Source organism: Podarcis vaucheri (genome assembly GCF_965113315.1).
Source record: "Podarcis vaucheri genome assembly, chromosome: 12".
NCBI classification, from domain to species: domain Eukaryota; kingdom Metazoa; phylum Chordata; class Lepidosauria; order Squamata; family Lacertidae; genus Podarcis; species Podarcis vaucheri.
In genome coordinates this window covers 15,388,261-15,415,124 of record NC_138750.1, presented here as the reverse complement: position 1 = coordinate 15,415,124, position 26,864 = coordinate 15,388,261, and the positions used below count along the sequence as shown (strand labels likewise).

At 45.2% G+C, this 26,864-nt stretch overlaps 2 protein-coding genes across 8 annotated transcripts in view; both read right to left on the bottom strand.

Annotated features, from left to right (window-relative positions):
- Positions 1-4,150, bottom strand: part of TGM4 (transglutaminase 4) — a 32,026-nt gene extending 27,876 nt beyond the window's left edge. The window contains exons 1-2 of the mRNA XM_082193025.1: positions 4,083-4,150; positions 2,707-2,865 (exon numbers count right to left, since the gene is read on the bottom strand). Of these exons, the coding sequence (XP_082049151.1) occupies positions 2,707-2,722 (16 nt within the window). The 5' untranslated portion in view covers positions 2,723-2,865; positions 4,083-4,150. The remainder of the gene's footprint in view (positions 1-2,706; positions 2,866-4,082) is intronic.
- Positions 4,151-4,192: 42 nt separating this feature from the next.
- On the bottom strand, positions 4,193-26,549 carry TMEM42 (transmembrane protein 42). 7 transcript variants are annotated; one of them, XR_014212408.1, is made up of 5 exons: positions 26,353-26,549; positions 19,856-20,002; positions 17,683-17,956; positions 14,857-14,965; positions 4,495-6,155 (listed from the first exon to the last, which is right to left on the bottom strand). XR_014212408.1 is itself a non-coding variant. In XM_082193150.1 (3 exons), the coding sequence occupies exons 1-3, from the start codon at positions 26,509-26,511 to the stop codon at positions 17,819-17,821; spliced, it is 444 nt and encodes a 147-aa protein (XP_082049276.1). In that variant the 5' UTR covers positions 26,512-26,549; the 3' UTR covers positions 16,626-17,818. The 7 variants fall into 7 exon arrangements, 1 of the variants encoding a protein (XP_082049276.1); XR_014212410.1 differs by lacking the exons at positions 4,495-6,155; positions 14,857-14,965 and adding exons at positions 14,972-15,123; positions 15,238-15,352; XR_014212407.1 differs by lacking the exons at positions 4,495-6,155; positions 14,857-14,965 and adding an exon at positions 4,193-4,354.
- Positions 26,550-26,864: the final 315 nt, after the last annotated feature.

Genomic DNA, 26,864 nt, shown 5'->3' with positions numbered 1-26,864 from the left:
TGCTGTCACCTGTTCATCCTGATCTGCCAAGAGAAAGGACGCTGTGGCAGTGGTTGGGCGACCCGGAATGGACAGTAAAAGAGGGGTGATAATCTCATTCCTCAAATCTTTATAAAAAGTGCAAGCCAGAAGGACATGCGCCACCAAATCGGTACTGCCATCTCCACAGGGACATAATCGTTTTTCCAGTGTAATTTTTTGGAATCGTCCCTCAAGTACAGCTGAAGGCAGTGTAGTCAATCTTGCAAGAGTAAAAGCGCAACTATATTTTTGAATTATTATCACTTGTGCCTCTACTGCTGTTTGCACCAGCCTCTGAATCATGCGACTCCTACCTCGCTCGGTTCGACTGCTACCTCCAAGCCAACGAGCTGACGCAAGTATCACAGGAGCGTAAGCGGGGCCTATTCCTCAGCCTCTGTGGGCCTGAGGTGTTTGAGACAGCCCGAGCATTGGTTGCGCCTGAAGCTGTCCAGGCAACACCATGGGACACGATCCAAGAAAATGGCAATAGTTACATTGTTCTGGAGCTCTATATAAGCAGGCTGACTGAGCTCCTCAGTTTAGTTGTGTTCCAGCTTACAAATAGAGAGCTGCTTTGGAAGAATCGCTGTGTCGTCTGATATGTTTGCCCACAACTTAACAAGCCCATTTTTGCAAGGTTGTGAATTTAAGCTGCACTTTTACGTTTCACGGTCGGAATTTTTGAAAAAAGAAGTAGTAAGGCTTATATTCAGGCCAATATGGTAATATCACCACAGCTGAAGGAACGCAGAAAATAATAAAGGTGCCCCAGAAATATCCTCTAATCAAATGCCTACCGCAATTGTTTGCTCATTACAAAGTGGAGAAGTTCCTTTTAAAGGAAATAAAAAGGCTTTCTTCTCTGTTAAGCAAACAAGAACAGGAAACAAGGGGTAATAATTTGGCAGGGGGAAATGTGTACAAGAGGAATTTATTCTCTATGGCTAGTCATGCATGATCTGCTCCTCAAAAACTGCGTACACTGTCAACACCGGGAAATTATTTTCTACGTCAATGGACGCTTAAGCTTGTATTCTCCATGGGCAGATTTCAGGTGTGCTTTTGAGCCTCTCTTCATCTTTTGATGTGCTTATGTGAAAGACAGGTTACTTCTACTCTAGCCATTTCTCTGGAATTGCCACAACCGGCTCCTAATTTTTTTACAGAAAATCCACGCAATGTCATTGTGACAATTATAGTGTTTTCTGCATCCCCCCCCCAATTCTCCCCTCCAAAAAACCCTGATTTTATTTTTGCAATAAAACACAGCAGTAGTATGTACAGGAAAGCACTACTGCAGTTTCAAAGAGCAACTGTGCCTTTAATTAAATGCTTCCTGTTTTCTTTTTTGCTTTTTACTTGGCATGCATGCTCATAAAACCATTAAAAACCTATTAGTCATGCTGATAAGAAAATAGGACCTTTACCCTGTTTCCTTTATAGTACAAGGATGGAAGAACGAGGAAATCCCAACAAACAGTGGCCATAAAAATTGATGAGCTACGCAGAGCTGGCTAAATTGACATACAAATTGCGGGACGAGGACTACTGTGACTTTAAGAATGGGAGCTTTTTTACAAATTATCTAAAAGGCAACAAAATGAATTTGATTCCTTGGCAGGTCTTGAATAAACATACACAAATTTATTGGTTGATAACATGGCAGATAGATAATGTAAGGAGATGTATAATTTCATAACATGCAGAGAATAATATGTGCTGAGAAATCAGAGAGAGGCGCTGAGGGAAGTTTTTTGGGGGGAGGGAGGGCTTGAGGGGGGAGGGGGAAAATAATGTATATGATATGTTTTGATAATTTGTTATGTTGAAATGGCTAATAAAAACATTAAAAAAGAAAAAGAAAATAGGACCTTTACTACATAGTAATATACATGAAGGGACGCAGGTGGCGCTGTGGGTTAAACCACATAGCCTAGGGCTTGCCAATCAGAAGGTCGGCGGTTCGAATCCCTGCGACGGGGTGAGCTCCCGTTGCTCAGTCCCTGCTCCTGCCAACTTAGTCAAAGTGCAAGTAGATAAATAGGTACCTCTCTGGTGGGAAGGTAAACGGCGTTTCAGTGTGCTGCTCTGGTTCGCCAGAAGCGGCTTAGTCATGCTGGCCACATGACCCGGAAGCTGTACGCCGGCTCCCTCGGTCAATAAAGTGAGATGAGCGCCGCAACCCCAGAGTCGGTCACGACTGGACCTAATGGTCAGGGGTCCCTTTACCTTTAATATACATGAACCCAGTGCTTTTTTTTCTTGGGGAATGTGGGTGTACACATACCCCTAAACATTTTGTGGATCTAAGTTTGGCCTCATTGAGGGGCAGTATTTCAACAAGAGTAGGAAAAGGAGAGTACCCTTCAACAATTTTTAAGGGGAAAAAAGCACTGCATGAACCTCACAGGCTTTTTAATGGGTCTGTTAGTTCTTGTAGAGTATATAGCATAGGGACACAAACGTAAAGGGCATTATACCCATGTTATCTGAAGATCAAAGAGCAGCACTCCAACATTTATTAAACAATTATAGGTATTGGCTCTAAATCTCAGGGGCTGATGTGCCCATAAATCCTCAGCAGTAAACTCATAAAATCATTTCATTGCAGGTTGTGTTACCCAGGGCTATCAGATAGAAGAAATCAATTCGAGGAGAACTAAACATCCTTTATGTACTTACCAGCTGCTTTGCTCATGGTTTCTCCTGGGTTTTTGCTTCTGTAAGATTTGCACAGGCAGGAGCGGCCGGTCCCACGTTTTTCTGACTGGGCTGAAGGAAGCTGCCTCCTATTTATCAGGTTCTTTGAGGTGTGAGAATGCACATTGCAAGGGGGTGGGGCTAGGAAAGAGGAAATTGAAATGCAAGAACAACTTTCAAAATTTGCAACGAGAATTAAACCATCCTAAGTAGCCAAAAAAAAAACATGTGCCAATTAATGCCATGACAGGTGGCTTATCTGAAATCAAGTGAACATCAGTCACATGCCTTGTTTCTTCATTCACAATTTGGATGAAATGGACTGTATCAAAATGGCCATCAGAAGAACTTTACTCCTTAAGCGAACACTGTTTCTCACATTCAGTCAAAGGTTTGGACAAGTTATTAGTTTAATCAACTGCTCTGGTCATGGATTTTAGTGGCGTCAGGATCAAGGACTCACTAAAACTTGATCATCCTCATCTGTAGCCTGTTGAGGCTGAAAGCAGAGGAAACCTGCACTGATATTTATTTAAGGTTGGCATTTTGAAATGCATAATATTTTATTCATTTATTAAGTTTCTTAGTTGCTTTGTCTTGCCCAGGGCAACCCAAAGTGACTTACAACCAAACAGACAAATGACCCATGCATAGATACTTTAAAACTAGGAGGTGGTGGGAATAAAAATTAATTTCTTCTTCCCTGAGTAGTTCAAATTTTCTGCTCAACCCAAACAAAATACAATGAGGTGGTAAAATCATGATGTTGTTAAGCTTGATCCACTTCTCAAGAGCAGTAAGAAACACAAGGGCTGCAACGATTACCTGAGTTTTATGTGGTTTTCTTTGGAAGAGAGTTATGGAGGTGTTAGAAGTGTTAGAAGCTCAGATATATCATCTAGGCGCCAAATGGCTCCTTAAACCAGGGTTACAGTTGCCATGTTTGGGCCAGACGGCTTGAACGTTGTATTTTTCAATACGACATTGGGTTCCTGAAATTCATTCTGATTGTGTAGATAAAGTACCACAGATAGAATTCGAAAGGATGTGATGCTAGTGTGTGGAAGCAGTCAAGATCCAAGAATGTCCAGGCATGCGCCTCCAGATGGTGGAGACGTCGGGCACAATCCTGGCGCCTGGCGATCTTCACTTGGTCGCAAGTGGCTGAAAGCAAGATTCAGAATGTACTTGGTGAATTTCGAACCCTGTTGTTGTTGTGGTTTAGTCGTGTCTCACTCTTTGAGCGCTCCAGTTGGAGAGCAGCCTTTACCCGAGGTGTCGTGGGCTTTGAAGACACTCAAATTCAAGATGAAAGGGAGAAACGTGCTAAGAGGAAGGCACGCTTGGCAAACACTCACTGTGATCAACTCCTGCCCAGAAACCTATGTCCCCACTGTGGAAGGATGTGTGGATCCAGAAGAAGAAGAAGGAGGAGGAGGAGGAGGAGGAGGAGGAGGAGGAGGAGGAGGAGAAGCTAGTTTCTCTGCTGTGTGCTGAAAACAGGCAGCCCCTTTCTTAGCTCAGTGAGGAAACACTGCAAACTCTTCTGGCATGGCCAGGTTATTGTGTCATTTGTGTGCTTTGGTCTTTGGGGCTCACCCACCACTGGTAATGTGGCCCCCACTTGCCCCTGAGAAAAAAATCAAACAGATGTAACCATTAGTCTCCATGGAAGCACAACAATTGTCATTCCCCTTACAACAGGAGGATGTGCCTGGCTGAAGCCTCGCCAGCCAGATTGACCAACTTTAAGCAGCTCATCCAAAACCATTTTCTTTCTTTTTTGTATATATTTTTTTTCTATTTTACATTTTAGAATACTCATTTGAACAACCTTAAAACAGCAATGACTTCCCTTCTTCTCCTTCCATGGTTCAATTTGCATGCCATAGATCTATGCATATTTTACATAAACTAAGCCAGGCATAGGCAAACTCCGGCCCTCCAGATGTTTGGGACTACAATTCCATCATCCCTGACCACTGGTCCTGTTAGCTAGGGATGATAGGAATTATAGTCCCAAACATCTGGAGAGCAGGAGTTTGCCTGTGCCTGAACTAAGCCATTCAGTATTCCATTTTTACATCCATCAAAACTTATTTACACTGTTGAATTTTTCTTAATGCTGCCAACGTTTTCAAATGTCACAAACTTCAACCATATATACATTAAACATTCTCCAATCTTCTTTAAACGTATATTCTTCTTGTTCTGTTATTGTATAAGTTAAGTCTGCGAGCTGCGTGTGTTCAATCAGTTTAAGCTGTCATTCTTCTTTAGTTGGGACCTCCCTCATTTTCCATTTTTGGACTAACAAAACACGGTCCACAGTAGTGGCATACATAAATAGTCTTTTTTGACACCTGGGAATTTCCATCTGAATTATCTGAATTATCCCCAACAAAAAGGACTTTATTTTTGGGGGGAAAGTACTTTAAAACGTTCTTTTTTCCAATTCATTATAAATTATTTCCCAATATTCTTTTACCCTTTTACAAGTCCATCGTCTGAAACCATTTTCAGCAGAATAGCAACACAAAGAGAAAGGGTTAATTGCCTTTGCATAAACACTGAAATTATGCTTCCTGCTTGGGCCTTACAGCAGCTGATAGTTTAAGGACACACACAAAAAAATGTGTGAGTGTCTGGAGATGGTTGGAGGATGGATGGCGGCTAACAGATTGAAGTTGAATCCTGAAGAGACAGAAGTCCTGTTTCTGGGGGATGGGGGTGGGCGGGGGTGGAGGACTCCCTGGTCCTGAATGGGGTAACCTTGCCCCTAAAGGACCAGGTGCGTAGCCTGGGAGTCATTCTGGACTCACAGCTGTCTATGGAGGCACAGGTCAATTCTGTGTCCAGGGCAGCTGTTTACCAGCTCCATCTGGTACGCAGGCTGAGACCCTACCTGCCCACAGACTGTCTCACCAGAGTGGTGCATGCTCTAGTTATCACCTGCTTAGACTACTGCCATGCGCTCTATGTGGGGCTACCTTTGAAGGTGACCCGGAAACTACAACTAATCCAGAATGTGGCAGCTAGACTGGTGACTGGGAGCGACTGCCGAGACCATATAACACCAGCTGAGACCCTTCTTGCCAGAATGGTGCATGCGCTGGTTATCTCCTGCTCGGACTATTGCAATGCGCTCTATGTTAATCGTCTCTATTTTAAGGAAGTGTTTGGTAAAAAAGAAGCATTCGTTCATAGCATTTGCCATTCATGATCTTTAAAAGGGTAAAGAAGAAGAAAAATAACCATTAAGTTGAAGGGTGCTAATTTCAGTCCTGACTTTCAAAGGACTATTGCTGAAAAAGTGTTTTATTGCCCATTTCAACCTAGAGAGTTTTTACTATATAAAGTTAGTTACCTGTTTCTTTACACTGCAGAGATTACAGAAACAGACACCACCTTTTTTCTGAACCAGTCAACACCTAAAGCAAATAATAATGTTTCAGCGGTCATAAGTTGTGGACTGCTGAGTACAGCAAATATTGATTGGGAGTAAACATATCTAAAACCCATAATTGTCCAAGAGAAGAAGAAAAATTATTGACCTAACACCTCTCCACCTTTGGTATATGACTCCACAAAGTGGCTGGTTTGTGAAGCCTCAAGGCTAGGATTTCCAAGGCCAGCTCTTCGGAAACAATTACGTTCCCACTGCTGGGATATAGGTTTAATTTAACGCATATAGACATAGCATATAGGTAGCACGTTTTCTGTGATACAAGTTGGCATAGATAGCTGGTTCTAACATGGCTTCCCCCACCATCACACAGTTAAAAGTGGTAATTAGTAAAAAAAAAAGGGGGGGAGGTAAAGGACCCCTTGATGGTGAGTCCAGTCAAAGGCGACTATGGAGTTGCAGCACTCATCTCGCTTTCAGGCCAAGGGAGCTGGTGTTTGTCCACAGACAGCTTTCTGGGTCATGTGGCCAGCAGGACTAAACCGCTTCTGGTGCAATGGTGCACCGTGACGGAAACTAGAGCACATGGAAACACTGTTTACCTTACCGCCACAGTGGTATCTATTTACCGTATTTTGCGCCCCATAGGACGCTCCGGCCCATAGGACGCACCTAGTTTTTTGGGGGGGAAATAAAGGGGAAAAAAATTATTCCCCCCCCAGGTGTGGGGCTGGAAGAACCAGGTCGGGGAACAGCGGGAAGGTGCGCTCTGCCTCCCCGCTGTCCCCCGAGCTTGTGGGGCTGGCTATGGGGAGAAGTGCGCTGATCCCGGGACTGCAGGCAGCTCTGCGCAGCCATCGGGAGCGGGGCGGGACTTCGCGCCCCGCTCCCAGTGACCGCGCAGAGCTGCGCTGATCCCGAGACTGCAGGCAGCTCTGCGCAACCCTCGGAGCCGGTCTCCCGAGGGTTGCGCAGAGCTTCCTGAAGCCTGGAGAGCGAGAGGGGTCGGTGCGCACCGACCCCTCTCACTCTCTAGGCTTCAGCGAAAGCCTGCATTCGCCCCATAGGATGCACACACACATTCCCCTTCATTTTTGGAGGGGAAAAGGTGCGTCCTATAGGGCGAAAAATACAGTATCTACTTGCACTGGCATGCTTTCAAATGGCTAGGTTGGCAGGAGCTGGGACAGAGTAACGAGAGCTCACTCCGTTGTTGGGATTTGAACTGCCGACCTTCTGATCAGCAAGCCCAAGAGGCTCAGTGGTTTAGACAACAGCGCCACCTGCGTCCCTTAGATACAATTAGATACAAATGTTGACTGGGGTTGCTAGTTTGGGTAACTACATCTGCCAAGCAGTTAGTGGTATTAATGCTTTTAATTTGAACATCCTAGGGGCAAGGATGGATAACATGTGGCCCTTCAGCAGGCTGGTGGTGATGAAAGTTGAAACCTAACAACTAAGTTGTGTCTCCCTTTTTTTAGGAGAAAAGTTAAAATTCCCACCCTCCTTTCACCACAAGTTTGTATTGTGGGAATTGGGAATATGAGTGATGTGCTCCCTCTCACAATTGCTGCATTATGTGACAGACAATATAAGAAACCTGGGAATCCTAATAGTTTTTTCTAAGCCTTAGTGGAGGAAATTCACCCAGGAAAACCTATTTCTGCACAAGCAATAGAAGCTCCCCCAGGCTTCTATTTTTGCAATTTTCAACCCCCCCCCCAGGCTTAGGGTACTGTTGTTGGGAAACTGCCGTTTTCTATATGCTCATTTGGCAATGAGCTACCTCAAACTAAGTAGAACTTACTTCAGAGTAAAGGAGTTTTATCGGAAGTCAACTTCTGCAAAAGAAGAAATGTGCATGAAGAGGTATAAGAATTTTTATGCAGACCGTTTCTAAATATTAAAAACTGATGCAGAGATGGCGAGATCTAAATTGAAGATAGGCAAAACAGAAAAAAGACAGAAAGCAAAAATATAAGGTTTATCCATCCCTAGTCTTTAGGGTGTAGCACAGCTCTCCTCCCCAATGCCCGTTTTAAAATTCTGGTTTCTTTTTTTAAAAACCTGAACCAAACTTGAAATGGGCCATCTTTTTATTTTTTTTTAAAAAACATTTTTGATTTTCCAACACAAAATTATAAAAAAAATTAAAATACATATACAGAGATTCCTCAGAATCTTAGGATTTCCCCCCACCCCACCCCACCCCTGGAGCCCCATTTTAAACATTTTAAACAGCACCTTCTTCCAAACTCTAGCTATTATGTCAGTCCATATTTTCCATGGTAACCGTTACACGACGAATGAAATCAAAATCCTGCCAATGGTCCCATCTGCTTACAGTGCTTGGTTTGCCATTCTTCTCTGATAGGGACTTCATCTTCTTTCCAACTCTGGGCTAATAACATCTGAGCGGCTGTTGTTCCATACATAGAGTCTTTCCTGCTCCTTTGGTATATTGGTACCTGTAATTCCTAATAACAAGTTTCTGTTTTTTTAACAAAAGTTGTTTTAAACATTTTTTTTCCAATTCATTATATATCATCTCCCAGAAAGTGTTTACCACCTTACAGGTCCACCACGTATGATAAAAAGTACCTTCTTTTTCTTTACATTTCCATCAGGTACCATATTTTTCGCCCTATAGGACGCACTTTTCCCCCTCCAAAAATGAAGGGGAAATGTGTGTGCGTCCTATGGGGCGAATGCAGGCTTTCGCTGAAGCCTGGAGAGCGAGAGGGGTCGGTGTGCACCGACCCCTCTCGCTCTCCAGGCTTTGCGCAGCTCTCCGCAAGCCTTGAGAGCCCGCGGGAGTTCCCGTCGGGCTCCCTAGGCTTGCGGATAGCAGCCTGCATCTCGAAGTCTCGGTTCCCTGAACTGGTTTGGAGGCTGGCGGCGGGGAAAAGCGTGCTTCTCCCCACCACCAGCCCCACAAGCTCGGGGGACAGCGGGGAGGTGGAGCGCCGCCATCCCGCTGTTCCCCGACCTGGTTTGAAAGCTGGCAGCGGGGAAAAGCGTGCTTCTCCCCAGAGCCAGCCCCACAAGCTCGGGGGACAGCGGGGAGGCGGAGCGCCGCCATCCCGCTGTTCCCCGACCTGGTTTGGATTCCCTGACCTGGTTTTGGGGGGGAAAATAAAGGAAATTTCCCCCCCTTTATTTCCCCCCCCAAAAAAACTAGGTGCGTCCTTTGGGCCGGTGCGCCCTATGGGACGAAAAGTACGGTATTTGTACTTGTCCTATACGTTTTTGCCAGCTTGGTAGGAGTCAAATACCACTGTGTACATCATTTTCATGTAATTCTCTTTCCAAGTACAACAGGTGTGCTGGGCCCGGGGATAACCTGTGAAACGCGGTCCAGGACAGGTCCAGAATCCCAAGGTTCCGCTAGGAGTCAGTCCGATAGGGCCAAGGCAGGGCATGAGGCAGGAAACCAGGCAAGGACAGGTACAGGATCTCAGGCAGGATCTAGCATACGGCAATGTTGCTCCCGCAACCTGGCGTGGGGTCCGACAACCTTTTATCTTTGTTGGGGTAGCGGCTGGTCTTGATTCCCCTGCGACTCACCTCCCTGTTTCGCCCAAAGGCGAGCACTCCTCCTGCGAGTATCAGGTCTCTCCTTCTCTCAGACCTCAGTCTCTGCAGCTCGGGAGACGTCGGTGGTTACTAGACCCAGGGGCCGCCTCAGCCTCCCCTGACCAAACCGGTAGTGGAGCAGCTGTAAGCGATGACCCAGCTGGAGGCAACGAGGTAATCCCCGCATCTGGAGCCCGGGCAGGCTCAGGCCCGACTCGGCCCACCTGGTGTTTGTTGCAGGCGAACCTGTGTAGACTGGGACTCTTCAGGATCAGGCCCCAGACTTGGTTCAGATGACGCCTGAGGCAAAGGATCTGGTGCAGACTGAGACTCCTCTGGTTCGAAGTCCAAGCCCGAGCCCCAGGCCATCACAACACGCTGTGAATTTCAGGTCATCCTAAACCAAAGGGAATTTCACTGGGTAACAATGGTGAGGATGCCACTACTGTTGTTGTTGTTTAGTTGTTTAGTCGTGTCCGACTCTTCATGACCCCATGGATCAGAGCACACCAGGCACTTCCACTGCCTCCCTCAGTTTGGTCAGGCTCATGTTTGTAGCTTCAAGAACACTGTCCAACCATCTCATCCTCTGTCATCCCCTTCTCCTTGTGCCCTCCATCTTTCCCAACATCAGGGTCTTTTCCAGGGAGTCTTCTCTTCTCATGAGGTGGCCAAAGTATTGGAGCCTCAGCTTCAGGATCTGTCCTTCCAGTGAGCACTCAGGGCTGATTTCCTTCAGAATGGAGAGGTTTGATCTTCTTGCCACTACTGTACAAAGGTTTATTTTTGTAAGTCCTGGCTTCACTTGGAGGAAACCCACATTTGGGAACCTGCAAAGACTATGGTCTGACATGCCTGGAAGAAAGCATCATCAACTGGACTTTCTGGTTTATCTTTCACGCAAGAATACACTGCCAGAAAAAGAGAGAGGGGTGATTTTGGGTCTCAGCAGAGAAAAAGATGCCAGTGTCTCCATCGACTGCATGAGTGCAAGTCAAAAGGCAATGCTAGGTGTTTGTGGCAGCCAAAGGATTAAGGCTTTTGTCAATACAAATGCCGTTTTTCAAGAGACCGGTTCTCCACAGACCTAACCTGGGGAGTAAACAGTAAAGACCTAATGCAGAGAGCACAGCACAGGTTATATTTTCTGAGAATCCCCCGGAAAACAATCTCTCAAAGGACCTGTTGGTGGCATTTTACCATTGCACTGTCGAGAATGTATTAACTTATGGTCTCTGTGTGTGGTTTGGGAGCTGCACGGTCAGGGAAAAAACAATGCTGTCCAGGGTTGTAAAGACTGCGGAGAGAATAACTGGGTGCACTCTTCCCACCTTGGATCAAATCTATGCTTCCAGGTGTCACAAGAAAGCTGCAGAGATATTGCAGGATAGTGCGCATCCCGGAAATGATCTCTTTCAGCTTCTGCCTTCTGGAAGAAGGTGTTGTTGTTGTTTAGTCATGTCCGACTCTTCGTTACCCCATGGACCAGAGCACACCAGGCACTCCTGTCTTCCACTGCCTCATACTGTTTGGTCAAACTCATGCTGGTAGCATCGAGAACACTGCCCAACCATCTCATCCTCTGTCGTCCCCTTCTCCTTGTGCCCTCCATCTTTCCCAACTTCAGGGTCTTTTCCAGGGAGTCTTCTCTTCTCATGAGGTGGCCAAAGTATTGGAGCTTCAGCTTCATGATCTGTCCTTCCAATGAGCACTCAGGGCTAATTTCCTTAAGAATGGATCGGTTTGATCATCTTGCAGTCCATGGGACTCTCAAGTGTCTCCTCCAGCACCATAATTCAAAAGCATAAATTCTTTGGTGATCAGCCTTCTTTATGGTCCAGCTCTCACTTCCATACATCACTACTGGGAAAACCATAGCTTTAACTACACGGACCTTTGTTGGCAAGGTGATGTCTCTGCTTTTTAAGATGCTGTCTGGAAGAAGGTACAGGGTTATAAAGACTAGGACTAGCCACCTGAGAAACAGTTTCTATCCAAATGCGATTTTGGTTTTAAACATAGTGTAAGGTAGTCTCTATGGGAGTCTATTGTATTTAATTATGGGGTATCAGAGTTTTTAGGGGATTAACCAGGCTGGGATAGATGGGATAGCAGGCTTGTTGGTTTCTGAATGTTGATTTTTTTCAGTTTTGTTGTTCTGTATGGGACAATGACAATAAAGATTACTGTATCGTATTATAGACTCGGCACAATAGCCCCCAGGACAGGCTGCAAAGTACATATGCCAAGAGAGGCCTTGTACAGGGAGCATATCTCAATCGGTAGAGCACAAGACTCTTAAATCTCAGGGTCGTGAGACTCACATTGGGCAAAAGATTCTTGCATTGCAGAGAGTTGGGCTAATTCTTCCAACTCTACCATCCTATTATTCTACTCCTGCCTTTCGCCTCCCAAGGGCTGGCAGGCTAAGGATGCATTCAGAGAAATCATTTAATTTTTTAATTTATAAGACACTTTATAAACCAGCGACACATTAAACAGTATCATGGTGGAGGGTGAAAATATCAGCGAGCCACAAAACCCTGAACAGATCACCAACACTGATTCAAATAAACTGTCAATGCTATCCTTTATCAAAATGGCTTTTCGGGCAGTTTACAAGCTAAATGCAGCCTTATAGTATCTTCTCCTTTTCCATTAAAATGCTGGTGTTCCTAAAGAGCAAATTTTATTCATTTATTTTATCTCAGCAAATCTCTGTTTCACTTCCCCATCAAATAGATGCCCAAGGCTTTTAACAATATACGGTAAGTATCAGTGATTTGGCAACGTATGAGAATTGCTTATAATGGCCAAAATATCTATGGAAATATTTCAGGGGGAAATGTTTCTGATGGCCAATATATGCCGACTCTAAAACAACGATGCCCTGTTAAAACTCTCTCCTGTGTGATTTTTCATGCACAACCTGTTCCACTTTCAACAAATTTGATCTCTAGTGACTTTGAAGAGAGAATATTTGATGGTTACACTTGTAATGGGTACAATGTGATGCTTGTTAATGTATTCTGCTCTCTCCTGTAATGGAAAAGTCTTCAAACTAATACATTAATTACCCCCATGATGTTTTCGAAAACAAAAAACCAGAAGCAGCGTTGTATTTTCAAACAATATATTTGTGTTTTTCTTCCCACAGAGTGTTAGCAGGCCAAATAAAAATATGTGTCTCCTCATTTCTCTCTCTCTCCATGCTGTCAAAATCTTGCCAACAATTCTTTCATCATCTATATTCTTCCAAGACAAGCAAAAGCCTGAATAGCTTTGTGAGAGAATCAGGAACTGAAAAGGAGGTGCTCTTTGTCACCCGAGGAAGGTGACAAATGGCACAAGTCCAACTCCCTACTTTGCTTTTTGTAGGTCACCTTTAAGCTTTTGTCAGAGATGGAGGAGTCTTGCCAACCACGACAAGCCCAGGAGCTCTTGCTGGTAAGGCTTCTAGCTGTGGGACTGGCACAGAAAGGAACTTGGTTGAAAAACGATGTTCCAATTTGCTGAGATTGCCCAAACGTCTTTAAAATGTCAAATAACGGATGGGCTGCCAATCTGCAAACGGCTCGATTGGAGTGATAGAGCAACAGAGTCTCTTCTCCAAAATCACTGAAGCAACTGTGTTACTTAACCTTTCTTATATTCTTACATTCACAGCTCACTCCTAAACACATTTATTTGAAAGGAAGCTCCACCGTTTCAGCGGAATTTACTTTTTGATCAATTTGCAAGCAGAGATAGAAAGAAGAGAGGAAGCAGAGAAGTAGCAAACAGGCCATAGCTCAATTGGGAACAAGTCAGGGTGCCAGGCTGTCAAGCTAGTTAGCAGGAAAGACTGATGTGGTGGTCTGGGTGGCACTGTGGTCTAAACCACTGAGCCTCTTGGGCTTGACAATCAGAAGGTTGGGAGTTTGAATCCCCACGACAGAGTGAGCTCCTGCTGCTCTGTCCCAGCTCCTTCCAACCTAGCAGTTCGAAAGCACACCAATGCAAGTAGATAAATAGGTACCACTGCGGCGGGAAGGTAAACGGCATTTCCGTGAGCTCTGGTTTCTATCACGGTGTTCCGTTGTGCCAGTAGCAATTTAGTCATATTAGCCACATGACCCGAAAGCTGTCTGTGGACAAACACCATCTCCCTCGGCCTGAAAGCGAGATGAGCGCTGCAACTCCATAGTCACCTTTGACTGGACTCACCATCCAGGGGTTCTTTACCTTTTTTTTTTCTTTTTCTTTTTGTACTAATTATACTTTTAACTGATCAATTTACAAGCAGAGATAGAAAGAAGAGAGGAAGCAGACAAGTAGCAAACAGGCCATAGCTCAATTGGGAACACGTCAAGGTGCCAGGCTGTCAAGTTAGTTAGCAGGAAAGACTGATGTCTGGGTGGCGCTGTGGTCTAAACCACTGAGCCTCTTGGGCTTGCCAATCAGAAGGTTGGCAGTTCGAATCCCCACGATGGAGTTAGCTCCCGTTGCTCTGTCCCAGCTCCTGCCAACCTAGCAGTTCGAAAGCACACCAGTGCAAGTAGACAAATAGGTACCACTGCAGCGGGAAGGTAAACGGAGTTTCCATGCGCTCTGGTTTCCATCACGGTGTTCTGTTGCACCAGTAGCGATTTAGTCATATTGGCCACATGACCCAGAAAGCTGTTTGTGGACAAACACCATCTCCCTTGGCCTGAAAGTGAGATGAGCGCCTCAACCCCAGAGTCCCCTTTTAACTGGACTTAACTGTCCAGGGGTCCTTTACCAGTTTTTAAGCTACAATTTGGTCAAGCAGCAGAGTCAGTCATTGGCCTCTTGTGCTACCGGACCCTGGTGAATTGGTACTTTTGATACCAACCTTTTGGTGATCTACAGTGATGGGACTTAAAGCAAACCAGAGATCAGACCAGCTGCTCCTTCCTCGAGTGAGCAACAATTATTTTTGCATTTTCCTTTTCTGTAAATCAGTTTCCCAAAGTGGGCGATACCGCCCCCCTGGGGGACTCTGGAATGATCCTGGGGGGCAGGGCAGTAGTAGCCTTGTGTGCAATTGGGGGGCAATGAATAAAAATAAGGGGTGTGTGTGGAAGCATAAAGAAAGAATTTCTTGAAAATTCACAACGTTTCACCTGTTGCGTAATGACGCTTACCAATGTAATGCAGAGTTGAAGTTGAAGTGATTACTTTATTTTCCAAACACACACAAAATGCAAGTTAAAACTGATCTGTGGTCAAGTCCGTCGACAGCATCTTTCTTTCCTATGTTGTAGGATGTAGGTAGAAATATAGATACATAAAAAGAACACCAATTTGTCATTGCATCTTTGTTCACTTAAAGAAGGTAGATTTCCAGGGGTGCGCTGGGTAATTATTATTTTTTTCTGAGAAAGGTGCGACAGACCCTGATGTAGTGTGTTCTATGGAAGAACAGAACAGACACAAGAAGTCTTATGAACAGGCAAACAGTGGTGTCACAGAAAATTAGGTGCTTTTGAGATCCCTGTGCTTTGAGATCTTTTGCTTTGAGATACCTGTACTTTCCTTTAAGATTCTTGAGTTCTGATCGCGGCAAAATGGAAGAGTAATGAAATCCCCTCTATTCAAGATTGGATCCAAAAGCTGACAGAATATGCCAAATTAGATGGTCTATCAGAAAAAATAAAGAATAAATCAAAACAGGAATTTGTTTCAAAATGGGAGGTTTTCAAAGAATATCTGAAAAATAAATATAGTAGTTTAAATTCTGTTGCAGCATTCGAGGAACTTCAGTAATAGTTGCAAGGTAGATATAAGAAATTAGATATATTAAGAAAAAGTTTGATTATGATAAAAGTGTGTATTGGCAATAAGTAATATGAAATCAAAATATGGAATAGACAGGAGGTCAGGTCTTTAGTGTTAAGACCAATATATGTTTTATTGTTTGCTAAGAAAATTATGTCTCTATGGTTATTCCTGTGTGTAATTTGGTATTTGTGTTTTTTTCTTTTTTCTTGCTGTATCAATAAAAATCTTTTTTTAAAAAAGATTCCTTAAGATTCCAGCCTAAACCACACTTCCTTGTTGCATTTATTCTTTACCACTTGCATGAAATGAAGACCATGTTCCCCACACCTGGTCTACCACAAACCCTAAGGAGGTCACATACTCTTTCCATTTCACAGATGGGCAAATGGGCATCACGGTTGGTGGTTAGCTCAGTGACTCTGGCTGAATTTGGGTTCAAATTCAGCCTTATCAGGGTCTGATTACATTTGAACAAATGAAGGTTAGGTGCCGAGAAGACAAAAAAGGTTTGCTAACAGTTGCTACGGGATTATACCAAGCAATGTTCCCAGAAACATCAATCCATGTGTTTTCAAGTTTGGCTCTGTCATTTAAAGCCTATTACGTGCAGTTAAACTGGAACAGATAAAAGAAAGACTAGGTGTAAAATACATACACAATCTGTGAAGTGGGAGAGGCAAGCAAATGTAGAATTAGTGTGAAGAGGTGTGTGTCCATCTGAACTTTTTCTATTGTTTATTACCGTAGATCATGACATGAGTAAAGGCTGGCATAACTTAATATGAGTAAAGATCTCCATTATGAACTTTTCTTGAACCTGGTGCCAGTCTTATCTCAAACCTGTCCTGGAAGGCATCAAGGAGACATTTTGAGCTCCTAACACTTGTGTGTCAAGATCACCACATGCAATCTAGTTACTGGCCAAATTTAATCAACACCTCCTGTAGAAGAATGGTTCCCACCTAGATAAATAGCAAGATAAGTTTAAGACAGCAAACAAACAAGGATAACCAGTTTAGTCATTTAGCTCACCAGGATTATATTCTTTCAACTTTTAATTAAGCAGAATAAACAAAACGGGAAACAGGCAGGGAACTCTAGGAGGAGACAACAGAACGATAGAAATATTGAAATTTTGCTGTCTGAAGCAGCGTTCGTATATTCTGTCACTTTCATTTCATGTAATAAACCAGTCTTCCTTTATTTCAGAGGTGCCCAAACCTTTTCCAAAGAGGGCCAGATTTGATGAAGTGAACATGCGTGAGGGCTGACCAAAGTTGACCTTTTTTTTGGATTGAAGTTGTTCAGCTTTTTTTAGGGCTTACCCCAGGAAATAAACTGCCACAGGGGCAGGATTGAACCGAATGGCGGGCTGGATTAGGCCCCCAAAATGGACTTTGGGCATGCCTGCTTTATTATTTCTTCTGTGTGAGAACTTCTTGTGGGCATTAAGATTACAGGTAAACACACATTTGTAACAAATGCATGCTAGCAGACAGGGCTTTTCTTCAGCCAGAACTCAGTTCTGGCACCTCTCAGGTGGGCGCCATTGCCATTCTAAGAGAACAAAGGAGGTGTTCATGGTGAGCTCTGGCACCTCTTTTTCTAGAAAAATGGCACTGCTAGCCGAAGAGCCTAAGCCTCTGGGTAGTGCATGTATGAATACATGTCAGTGCTCAACACGCATGTTGGTCCAGACAAATGCATTGACTTGTCAGCCTAGCCAAAGGAACCAATGGCATCCCCTTTAGAAACTGTGAAAGAAGATTTGCTTCAAGAAGTCCTGATAGCTCTGGGCCACATTTGAAGTCTAGCTCTGTGGTTAACTGCCATTTACCAAATGCCCCAAAGTGTTACCTCAGAGGCCAGGGAGACGCCAATGTCTCTCCTCAAATGCCCTCCTCCTTCATACTATGTTGCACTGTCACCTTGTCCCCGTAGTCCAGGGGTCAGCAAACCTTTTTAGCAGGGGGCCGGCCCAGTGTCCCTCAGACCTTGTGAGGGGCCGGACTATATTTTGGAGAAAAAATATGAACAAATTCCTATGCCCCGCAAATAACCCAGAGATGCATTTTAAATAAAAGGGCACATTCTACCCATGTAAAAACATGCTGATTCCTGGACCATCCGCGGGCCGGATTTAGAAGGCGATTGGGCCGCATCCGGCCCCCGGGCCTTAGTTTGCCTACCCATGCCGTAGTCTTTGCAGTACGACGACGCTATTGGCTCAAAATCCATCCCAATGAAGAAACGTGAGAGGTAACAGGCTAGGTAAAGCAAGCCGGAAGGCCCGGGTGGTGGTTGTTTTAACCCACAGGTGAGTTTTCATCTCTTCTTTTCCTTCTTTTCTTCTGCTAAGGGTGGTGTCGTGTGGAGCAGCAAAAGTCCGAGAAGGGTTAAGGATATTCCTATCCACCACAACAGGGCATGAGTCTCTCCAAAGAGCAACTTGCCAAGAAAAGCCTGAAAAGACAAGAAGGAGACTTCTGCTCAAGCAACTGCCACCCTGTACTCCTTCGGAAGGAAGAGAAGAAGATAGACATAGTAATAATAGCAACGAACTTGGCCCACTGGCTGGATGTTCCCCACCCCTGGGGTCTGGGCAGCTGAATACAGTGGTACCCTGGTTCTCAAACTTAATCCGTTCCGGAAGTCTGTTCCAAAACCAAGGCGTGCTTACCATTGAAAGTAATGCAAAATGGATCAATCCGTTCCATACTTTTAAAAACAACCCTTAAAACAGCAATTTAACATGAATTTTACTACGAGACCATTGATCCATAAAACGAAAGCAATAAACAACGTACTGCAGGTCACACAATCAATCAATCTGTAGCTGAACACAGCCACAAAAAGAACCAGAAAAAAAGCAAAATAAATGCCCCAAACAGACAGACCTCAGAGTAACACTCATAACAGAAGCGTGGCATTCAAATTGGAAGCATAACACATTTGGCTTCTGAAAAATGTTCGCAAACTGGAACACTTACTTCAGGTTTGCAGTGTCTGGGTTCCAAGTTGTTTGGAAGCAAGGTGTTTGAGAACCAAGGTATCACTGTACGTTGAAATCGGAGAAAAATAGGTGCTTTAATCCCAAAATTTTACGTTGCATTTACATCTGGACGTTTCATTTTCCTTCTTAGGAACAAACAGCTTCTTTTTAAAGATTCCCTCTGCTAGAGTGCCTCACAAGCACTCGCAAGTCTCGCAAGCACCTATTAAAGGGGTTCCAGAAAGCGAGTTCTTGAAGCAAGGACTTTACAAGAAGACACTATTAAATTAGGACTGACTTATCAGAGGTTCGGTTAAAAGCAACTCTGAAAGGTGGCACTGAGCGAAGTTGCCAACCTGGATTCATGTACGTGCTCAGAGACATTTTTTTTTAAAGTAAGGAACACCACTAAAAATACCATTTTCTCCTCCAGCAGCAACGCCTCACTATTTTGTGCTGGTTTAACGTATTATATTATTAGCAGCATTGGGGTTCAATTCTTAAATTTCATTGCGCGGCTCTTTCTCCTAGCCTGATTTATGTTACAAAAGTAGAGAACGGAGTACAGTACCCAAGAACAGAAAAAGTGTACAGTGGTACCTCGGGTTAAGTACTTAATTCGTTCTGGAGGTCTGTTCTTAACCTGAAACTGTTCTTAACCTGAAGCACCACTTTAGCTAATGGGGCCTCCTGCTGCCGCCGCGCCGCCGGAGCATGATTTCTGTTCTCATCCTGAAGCAAAGTTCTTAACCCAAGGTACTATTCCTGGGTTAGCGGAGTCTATAACCTGAATTGTATGTAACCTGAAGCGTATGTAACCTGAGGTACCACTGTATAGGAATTTCCTGCCAATTCATCATTTCACTCAAAAACTGGTCTTCCAAAAGTATCATGCAAATGTACGTACAGTGGTGCCCCGCAAGACGAATGCCTCGCAAGACAGAAAACTCGCTAGATGAAAGAGTTTTCCGTTTTGGAGGTGCTTCGCAAAACAAATTTCCTATGGGCTTGCTTCGCAAGACGACAATGTCTTGCGAGTTCCTGCGGGTTTTTTCCCCTTTCCCCCCCTTTTTCTAAGCCGCTAAGCCGCTTATCAGCTGATCCGATATGCTGATAAGCCGCTAAAAGCCGCTAAAAGCTGCTAATAGCGCTAATAGCACTAATCCTCTATTCCGTCAATGGGTTTGCTTCGCAAGACAAAAAAACCGCTAGACGAAGAGAATCACAGAACGGATTCTTTTCGTCTTGCGAGGCACCACTGTAATTCAAGAAAATCTTTAATAAAAACAATAATAATTTTTTTAAAAAAGCAGTCAGGACATGCTTTGACCGATCACACTGGCTGTCCCTAAGGCGTCACTTGTACTTACGGAAGAGATGAAGTTAGACGCTGTTGAGGTCAAAGTTGCTGTAGCCGAGGAGGAGGAGTACCTTAAGGCTTTGGCAAAGAAAGTCCACATGACTGCGTTGCATGCAAGGACAAGGCCACCACATCCAATGCGAAGCATCATGGGCAACTGTGGAACAATTGGGGAGGGACATTTTAACCGCACTGCATTTCCCACCCATTTCATGAGATGGAGATCTGAGGGAATTGCATTGCTAAAATAGGGAGCTCTGCGGAGGCAGAAAACATGTTCTGGATCTGCTGTGCCAATGGCGACAGAGCAATTTCCATTCTTCATTTTCAATCAATCAAATCTTTATTACGGTCACAGACCAGCATGAGTAGCGTGGGGTACATTCATTTTGGAAAGCTAAAAAGTATTAAAACAGAAGGTATATAAAAAACACTAAAAGAATCTAAAAGAAGGGTTAGGAGCATTAAACGGATGTGGAAGAGCATAAAAGTTTAGTATATAAAAGACGATAGGTATCACTTTACAGCGCGCTCTGATATGAGTGTGCATTAAATCTAGTTTGTGGCACAGGTCAATTCTTCGTTTTGTATGAAGTTCTTCAGGGGAAGAATGAATGAATGAATCTTTATTTGCGTCAGCCATCGGCTATAGCAATAAAAAAACAATACGATATACAAAGAATAGAAAAAGTCAATTATATAAAATACATTTTAGGGTTTTGAATCCATAGTCAAATAGTGGACCTTATTCTGATTGCCCCAGCTAAAAACCTTGCAACCTTTGCTGTCACCTGTTCATCCTGATCTGCCAAGAGAAAGGGCACTGTGGCGGTGGTTGGGCGACCCGGAATGGACAATAAAAGAGGGGTGATAATCTCATCCATCAAGTCTTTATACAGAGAACGAGAGAAATGAATGAATGAATGAATGAAGGAGAACTCCAGAAGAGGCCAAGAAAATAGTAGTAGTATGTCTTCATACTACTCCATTCTTCATACTGCTATCCATTCTGAAGGAAATTAGCCCTGAGTGCTCCCCAGAAGGACAGATCCTGAAGCTGAGGCTCCAATACTTTGGCCACCTCATGAGAAGAGAAGACTCCCTGGAAAAGACCCTGATGTTGGGAAAGATGGAGGGCACAAGGAGAAGGGGACGACAGAGGACGAGATGGTTGGACAGTGTTCTTGAAGCTACAAACATGAGTTTGGCCAAACTGCAGGAGGCAGTGGAAGACAGGAGTGCCTGGCGTGCTCTGGTCCATGGGGTCACAAAGAGTCGGACATGACTAAACGACTAAACAACAACAACATATCTTCCTCCATACAATTTAGGATCACAGAGGCGATGGCTGGAGTTTGGAGGAAAAGAAGGCATATCCTTATGGGCTCTAGGAGCCAGAGCTACAGTCAACTTCTATAGTCTATCCTTCTGGAAGAACAAACTCATAGCTGTGCGTGATGGCATAAATTTCAGAAGGTACAAACAGACACTGGTCAACTTTATTCAGATGGTTATGATGCATCTGACGGAGCCTTGTTTTTAACCACTCATTTGGTCACCGCTGGCGACCAGGAATTCCCTCCAGGTAAGTGACTGAGCTGGCCAAGCAGGGACAAAGCGCTCTGCCTTGCTAGCTCCATCGGCTTCTGTCCTGTGGAGGAAATGGTTTCACTTCTTCTGCAACAGCTACGGAAACAGGCTTGCTTGGGTAGGGGGGAAAATCAACTGCTTTTTACGCATAAGTGTAAAGAAAGCAAAATGGGTCAGTAGAAACAAGACCACTCTGGCCCCAGTTCAGATCTTTGTTGGTGTATTATATATAATTACCTATGTGCCCCATATTTCCTCAGAGTTAGCTAAAGCCAAGTTCTGATCTGGATTCACTCTGGTTCAGAAGCCGGTGATATAAACAACTCAGAGCGGAATACTAAAAGATTATGGATGAGCCTGTCAAGAGTTTTAAATGTGAGGAGACATCACCCAATTCAAGCATTCTTGAGCAGGATCTTTCTTCTACAATTCAGGAAACAGCTTAGCCAAATGAAAAAAAAAAAACTGACTGAGCATTTCTCAACTAAATTTAGCATTCCAAGGAACCCTTCTTCAAACAAACTCTGATTGGCAAGTTCTGAAGTATTTACTCTGAGCGAAGTCCGATTGCGCTTGGCAAATAATCTTTCCTATTAGCAAATAGCTTTTGCAACTTCAGGTGAGATTTGCATGCTTATTGCCCTGTTGCGGGGGACAGAGATATCCGTACGCATGCCACACGCACACAGAGCAAATTGATTTAAACAGAACCACACATGTAGAGCCAAAGCAGCTTACACCCTCACACAGGCCCGAGGGAGCACTGGACACATGTCAAGGGCACTTTCCAGGCAATGCAACTCTTTGTCAACTCTTTATTGACAAAGATAACACAGTCGCTTCTACAGCTCTGGATTCCTACACACACCAATCTAGCGACTAGGCAGCCGTTCCCAGATCTGCACTCTGTGGACCAATTGCAGCAACAGGGGACCACTCTCCCTCCACCAGTTTATGTACCTTCCCCTGTTGGGCTGCATGCAGGCAGCCAGAGACTGTGCCTGTGTGGCAACGTCCTCTGCTCATCCCTTTTCAGCCCCCTTCTGGTTCTAGGAAACGGTGGTGCGGGAGAGGGTGGGGAAACACTTCCGTTTGCCCGGCCTGCCTCTCCCTCCAGCTCCGAAGCTTCTCCTGCCTGACTCTTGTCTCCCGGCTGGTACTGTTCCCCACAGACCACTGCCCCCCTCTCCCCGGTGTGCTCACTGTCAGAATCCTGCCAGTTCATGACTACACAGCATCTTAGGCTGGCCCGAAGCAAATGGGTGTGAGGAAGAGTGGTAGCTTGTCATGCAATTCCCTCTTCCACACTGCTATTTTAAGGTGCAGGATCCCTACTCTGGCCACCATAATATAAATGCAAAGACACAGGGGAATACGATTGTATATCCATCTTCATGGATGGTCTAAAAGATCATTTCCCTTTCTTGAATGGTAATGTGAAGGCAGCCCTGTTTAGGGAAGTTTTTAATGTTGGATGTTTTATCACTTCTTTATTATTATTATTATTATTATTATTCTGTTGCGAGCCACCCAGAGTGGCTGGGAAAACCCAGTCAGATGGCTGGGATATGAATAAAATAAATAAATAAATAAATAAATAAATAAATATTTATTTATTTATTTATTTATAGCCCGGAAGGGACGCGGGTGGCGCTGTGGGTTAAACCACAGAGCCTAGGACTTGCTGATCAGAAGGTCGGCAGTTCGAATCCCTGCGACGGGGTGAGCTCCCTTTGCTCAGACCCTGCTCCTGCCAACCGAGCAGTTCGAAAGCACAAAGTGCAAGTAGATAAATAGGTACCGCTCCGGCGGGAAGGTAAATGGCGTTTCTGTGCGCTGCTCTAGTTCGCCAGAAGCGGCTTAGTCATGCTGGCCACATGACCTGGGAAAAACTGTCTGCAGAAGCAGACAAACACCGGCTCCCTCGGCCTGTAAAGCGAGATGAGCGCTGCAACCCTAGAGTTGGCCACGACTGGACCTAATGGTCAGGGGTCCCTTTACCTATTTATAGCCCACCCATCTGGCAGGGTTTCCCCAGCCACTCTGGGAGGCTCCCAACAAAATATTAAACAGAATAAAACTTCAAACATTAAAAACTTCCCTAAACAGGGCTGCTTCAGATGTCTTCTAAAAGTCAATAAATTATTATGATTTACAATTATTATGGACTTGCAGCATGACCCAAACCTTGCCTCAGGCATTTCCCACTGCATCTTTGGGTCCCAAGTGTGTCTGTCAAGGATGAAACTCCACGGGCAAATGACCCTGAAAATCTCCGTGAATATGTACAGGGACATGTGGTTTCTGTTGTTAATGCAAATCCTGCCTTTGTGGGTCTGCCCTACGCAGCAGGCAGCTTACATAAGGTGGACCTGACAGAATACCAGAAGGAAAAGAAATGGGTGCGGGTGGGAGAATCAAGCACGGAATGGGCACAAATAAATGGTCCTTTGAATAAACAGAGAAGAGAAAGGCGTTGCTTCACCGTGGGGATTAACTGGCCTCTGCCACACCTTTGGGTGCCTTCGGTTACCCGGTGGCCACCCAGGCAGGCTTTTGTGTTGTACCTTAAAGATGAATGGGGAAGCAATCCATTTCCCACTGTGTGCCAAGAGAGGAGGAAAAAAGCATCTTCCAGGAGGATCTAAGGACAAACTACATGTTACACAGGAGACCTGTGGCTGGGTCTCCCAATGGGCGCATTCCTAAGGAAATTCAGACTACAAAATTGTAGTTCTGGGGTATTTCACCCTCTCCCACGTACAGTGGAACCTCGGGTTGCGAACGTGATCTGTGCGGGAGGCACGTTCGCAACCTGCCGCGTCTGTGCACGCGCGGGTCACAATTTGGTGCTTCTGCGCATGCACAAAGCGTGATTTAGTGCTGCTGCGCATGCGCAGAAACCTGGAAGTAACCCATTCTGGTACTTCCGGGTTTGGTGCAGTGCGCAACCCAAAATCGCATAACCAGAAGCGTCTGTAACCCGAGGAACCACTGTATTGATTTTCTGATTTGCCCTCCTCCACACTTACTGTTTGCCGCATAATTTTAGTTATGATTTTTTTAAGTACAGCATTTATACCCTCTGAGAAGCTGAAGGCAGAGTGATGCTTCCTTGTCCTCCAACTACAGGGCAAACATACGGAAGAGGAGGGCAATTCTGTGCTGGAAGGAAAGAATGAAGAAGCTGGTGGCCCACGGTGGCTGCATTTCATCTATTTATTTTTTAAAGAAAAGATCAGGAGATCCACCCAACTTTACTTTGATCCTTAAATTTACCTTTGCAGGTAAGCTGCACTGTGGGAGCTGGAGTCCTGTGAAAAGCTCAAGGCAATGCAGCCCAAACTGTAACTCCTTCCAGCACCACAACCATCAGGAAGCTGGCTGGCTGGGGAGAAGCCACAGAATGGGGGCCTCACAATGCTCAGGTTTCTTATGGCATCTGCAAAAAAAGGGATACCATTTCCCACAAGCTGCAGCACTTGTGCACTCTGTGTTTGGACGCCCTTAGCAGAAGACTTAGCAGAAGGTTCATATAGTAAAAGCTATAGTTTTCCCAGTAGTGATGTATGGAAGTGAGAGCTGGACCATAAAGAAAGCTGATCGCCAAAGAATGGATGCTTTTGAATTATGGTGCTGGAGGAGACTCTTGAGAGTCCCATGGACTGCAAGAAGATCAAACGTATCCATTCTTAAGGAAATCAGCCCTGAGTGCTCACTGGAAGGACAGATTGTGAAGCTGAAGCTCCAATACTTTGGCCACCTCATGAGAAGAGAAGACTCCCTGGAAAAGACCCTGATGTTGGGAAAGATGGAGGGCACAAGGAGAAGGGGACGACAGAGGATGAGATGGTTGGACGGTATTCTTGAAGCTACCAGCATTAGTTTGACCAAACTGCGGGAGGCAGTGGAAGACAGGAGTGCCTGGTGTGCTCTGGTCCATGGGGTCACGAAGAGTCGGACACAACTAAACGACTAAACAACAACAAAGCAGAAGACACTACGGTTCTTATTTCTGAAAGCTGGAGTTGACTTGACCAGTGGCAGACTTGGTAATATGGTGCCCTGAGCAAAGACCTTTGCCACTCCCCCTAGATATTTCTTATTTTCACAATAGTTCCTTTTGGTAAGTTCCTTTTTTAAAGGATTTTCTTCTTCTTATTATTATTATTCTGATCCCTGTCAGAAAGGTGCCCTATGCACCCACAGCTCCCTAAATTCGGGGTTGACTTTACAGCAAGGTTCCCCATCTCTGATCAAATTGCAGACCTACAAGAACCTCGGTATTACGATTCTTCACCATATTGCAGCTGGAGAGCGAGAACTCGAGAGCCGCCTCATGGCAAAGGTGAGATTTGCACATGAGATTTCCCAACGCACAGCTCAGTCTCTGAAGCTCCAATGTGATGCTTTTGTTTCACTGAAAAGCCACGACTCCCCTCTGCCTTAGAAAATTGCCTCCCGGCCGGAAATTTAATTCCTAAGACACCCCAAACCCCAGACAAGACTGGCAATTCTGGCGCGCGCAAAGCAAAGACGTCTCCAAAACTTTGCACAAACCGGGACCATCGGGGCGCTTGCCGTGTTTCTTTTAAATCTCTGCTTTCCCCTATGTAAAACCGTGTGTGTGTGTGTGTGTGTGTGTGTACGCGCGCGATCCGTGGCCAGGAAACGGATCAGACCCCGAGACACTAAAAGCACAGCGTAGGATGAGACGCACGGATGAAAACTGATGCGCTTTCGGAAGGTCGCTTGGAGAGGTTTCCCAGCTGCTTTTGCGCGCGTCGCTACATCCATCCATTAATTTTTTTTCGTCTCTTCCGGGACAAACGGGCCACAAATCCCTCCCCAGCTGCCCAAACGTAGCGCTGCTGCGCCCGATCCTGCCCTCGGGAGGGAGCAGAGGCCGCGTCTTACCCAGGAGCAGGCACCAGAGGCCGCCTCCTCGCCTCCGACGACCGCGGCGCAGGCTCCCCGCAGGTAATCCGCCCCCAGGGCCAGCTTTGCGGAGCAGGCGGCCAGCGCCCCCAACAGACCGGCCCCGGCGGCGAAGGCAGCCCCCCAGCCGGCTGGCATGGCGACTCCGACGCGCCAAACACACGTGCGCAAGGGGACGCCCACCACGTGGCTCCCAAACACGCTCTTCCGGGTTGGGTCAGCTCACGTGACAGCCCTGCTCCGCCCTCTTTTAAGAAGTGGCTGCGATCGTAGACAGAGTGTATTTAGTTTTATTATATTTCTGTACCACTTTATTTTTAAGGGGGGAAAATCCCTTTAAAAAATGCCCAACATGCGCAGAGGGAGGGAGAAGGTGGAAGAAATATATATACTGAGGAGAAACAAGGGGGAGGGCAGAGAACACACGCACAAAAAAAATGGAAAAGGAGCCCAGGTAAAAAACTCCACCCCCTAAGCAGGAACAGTACTAG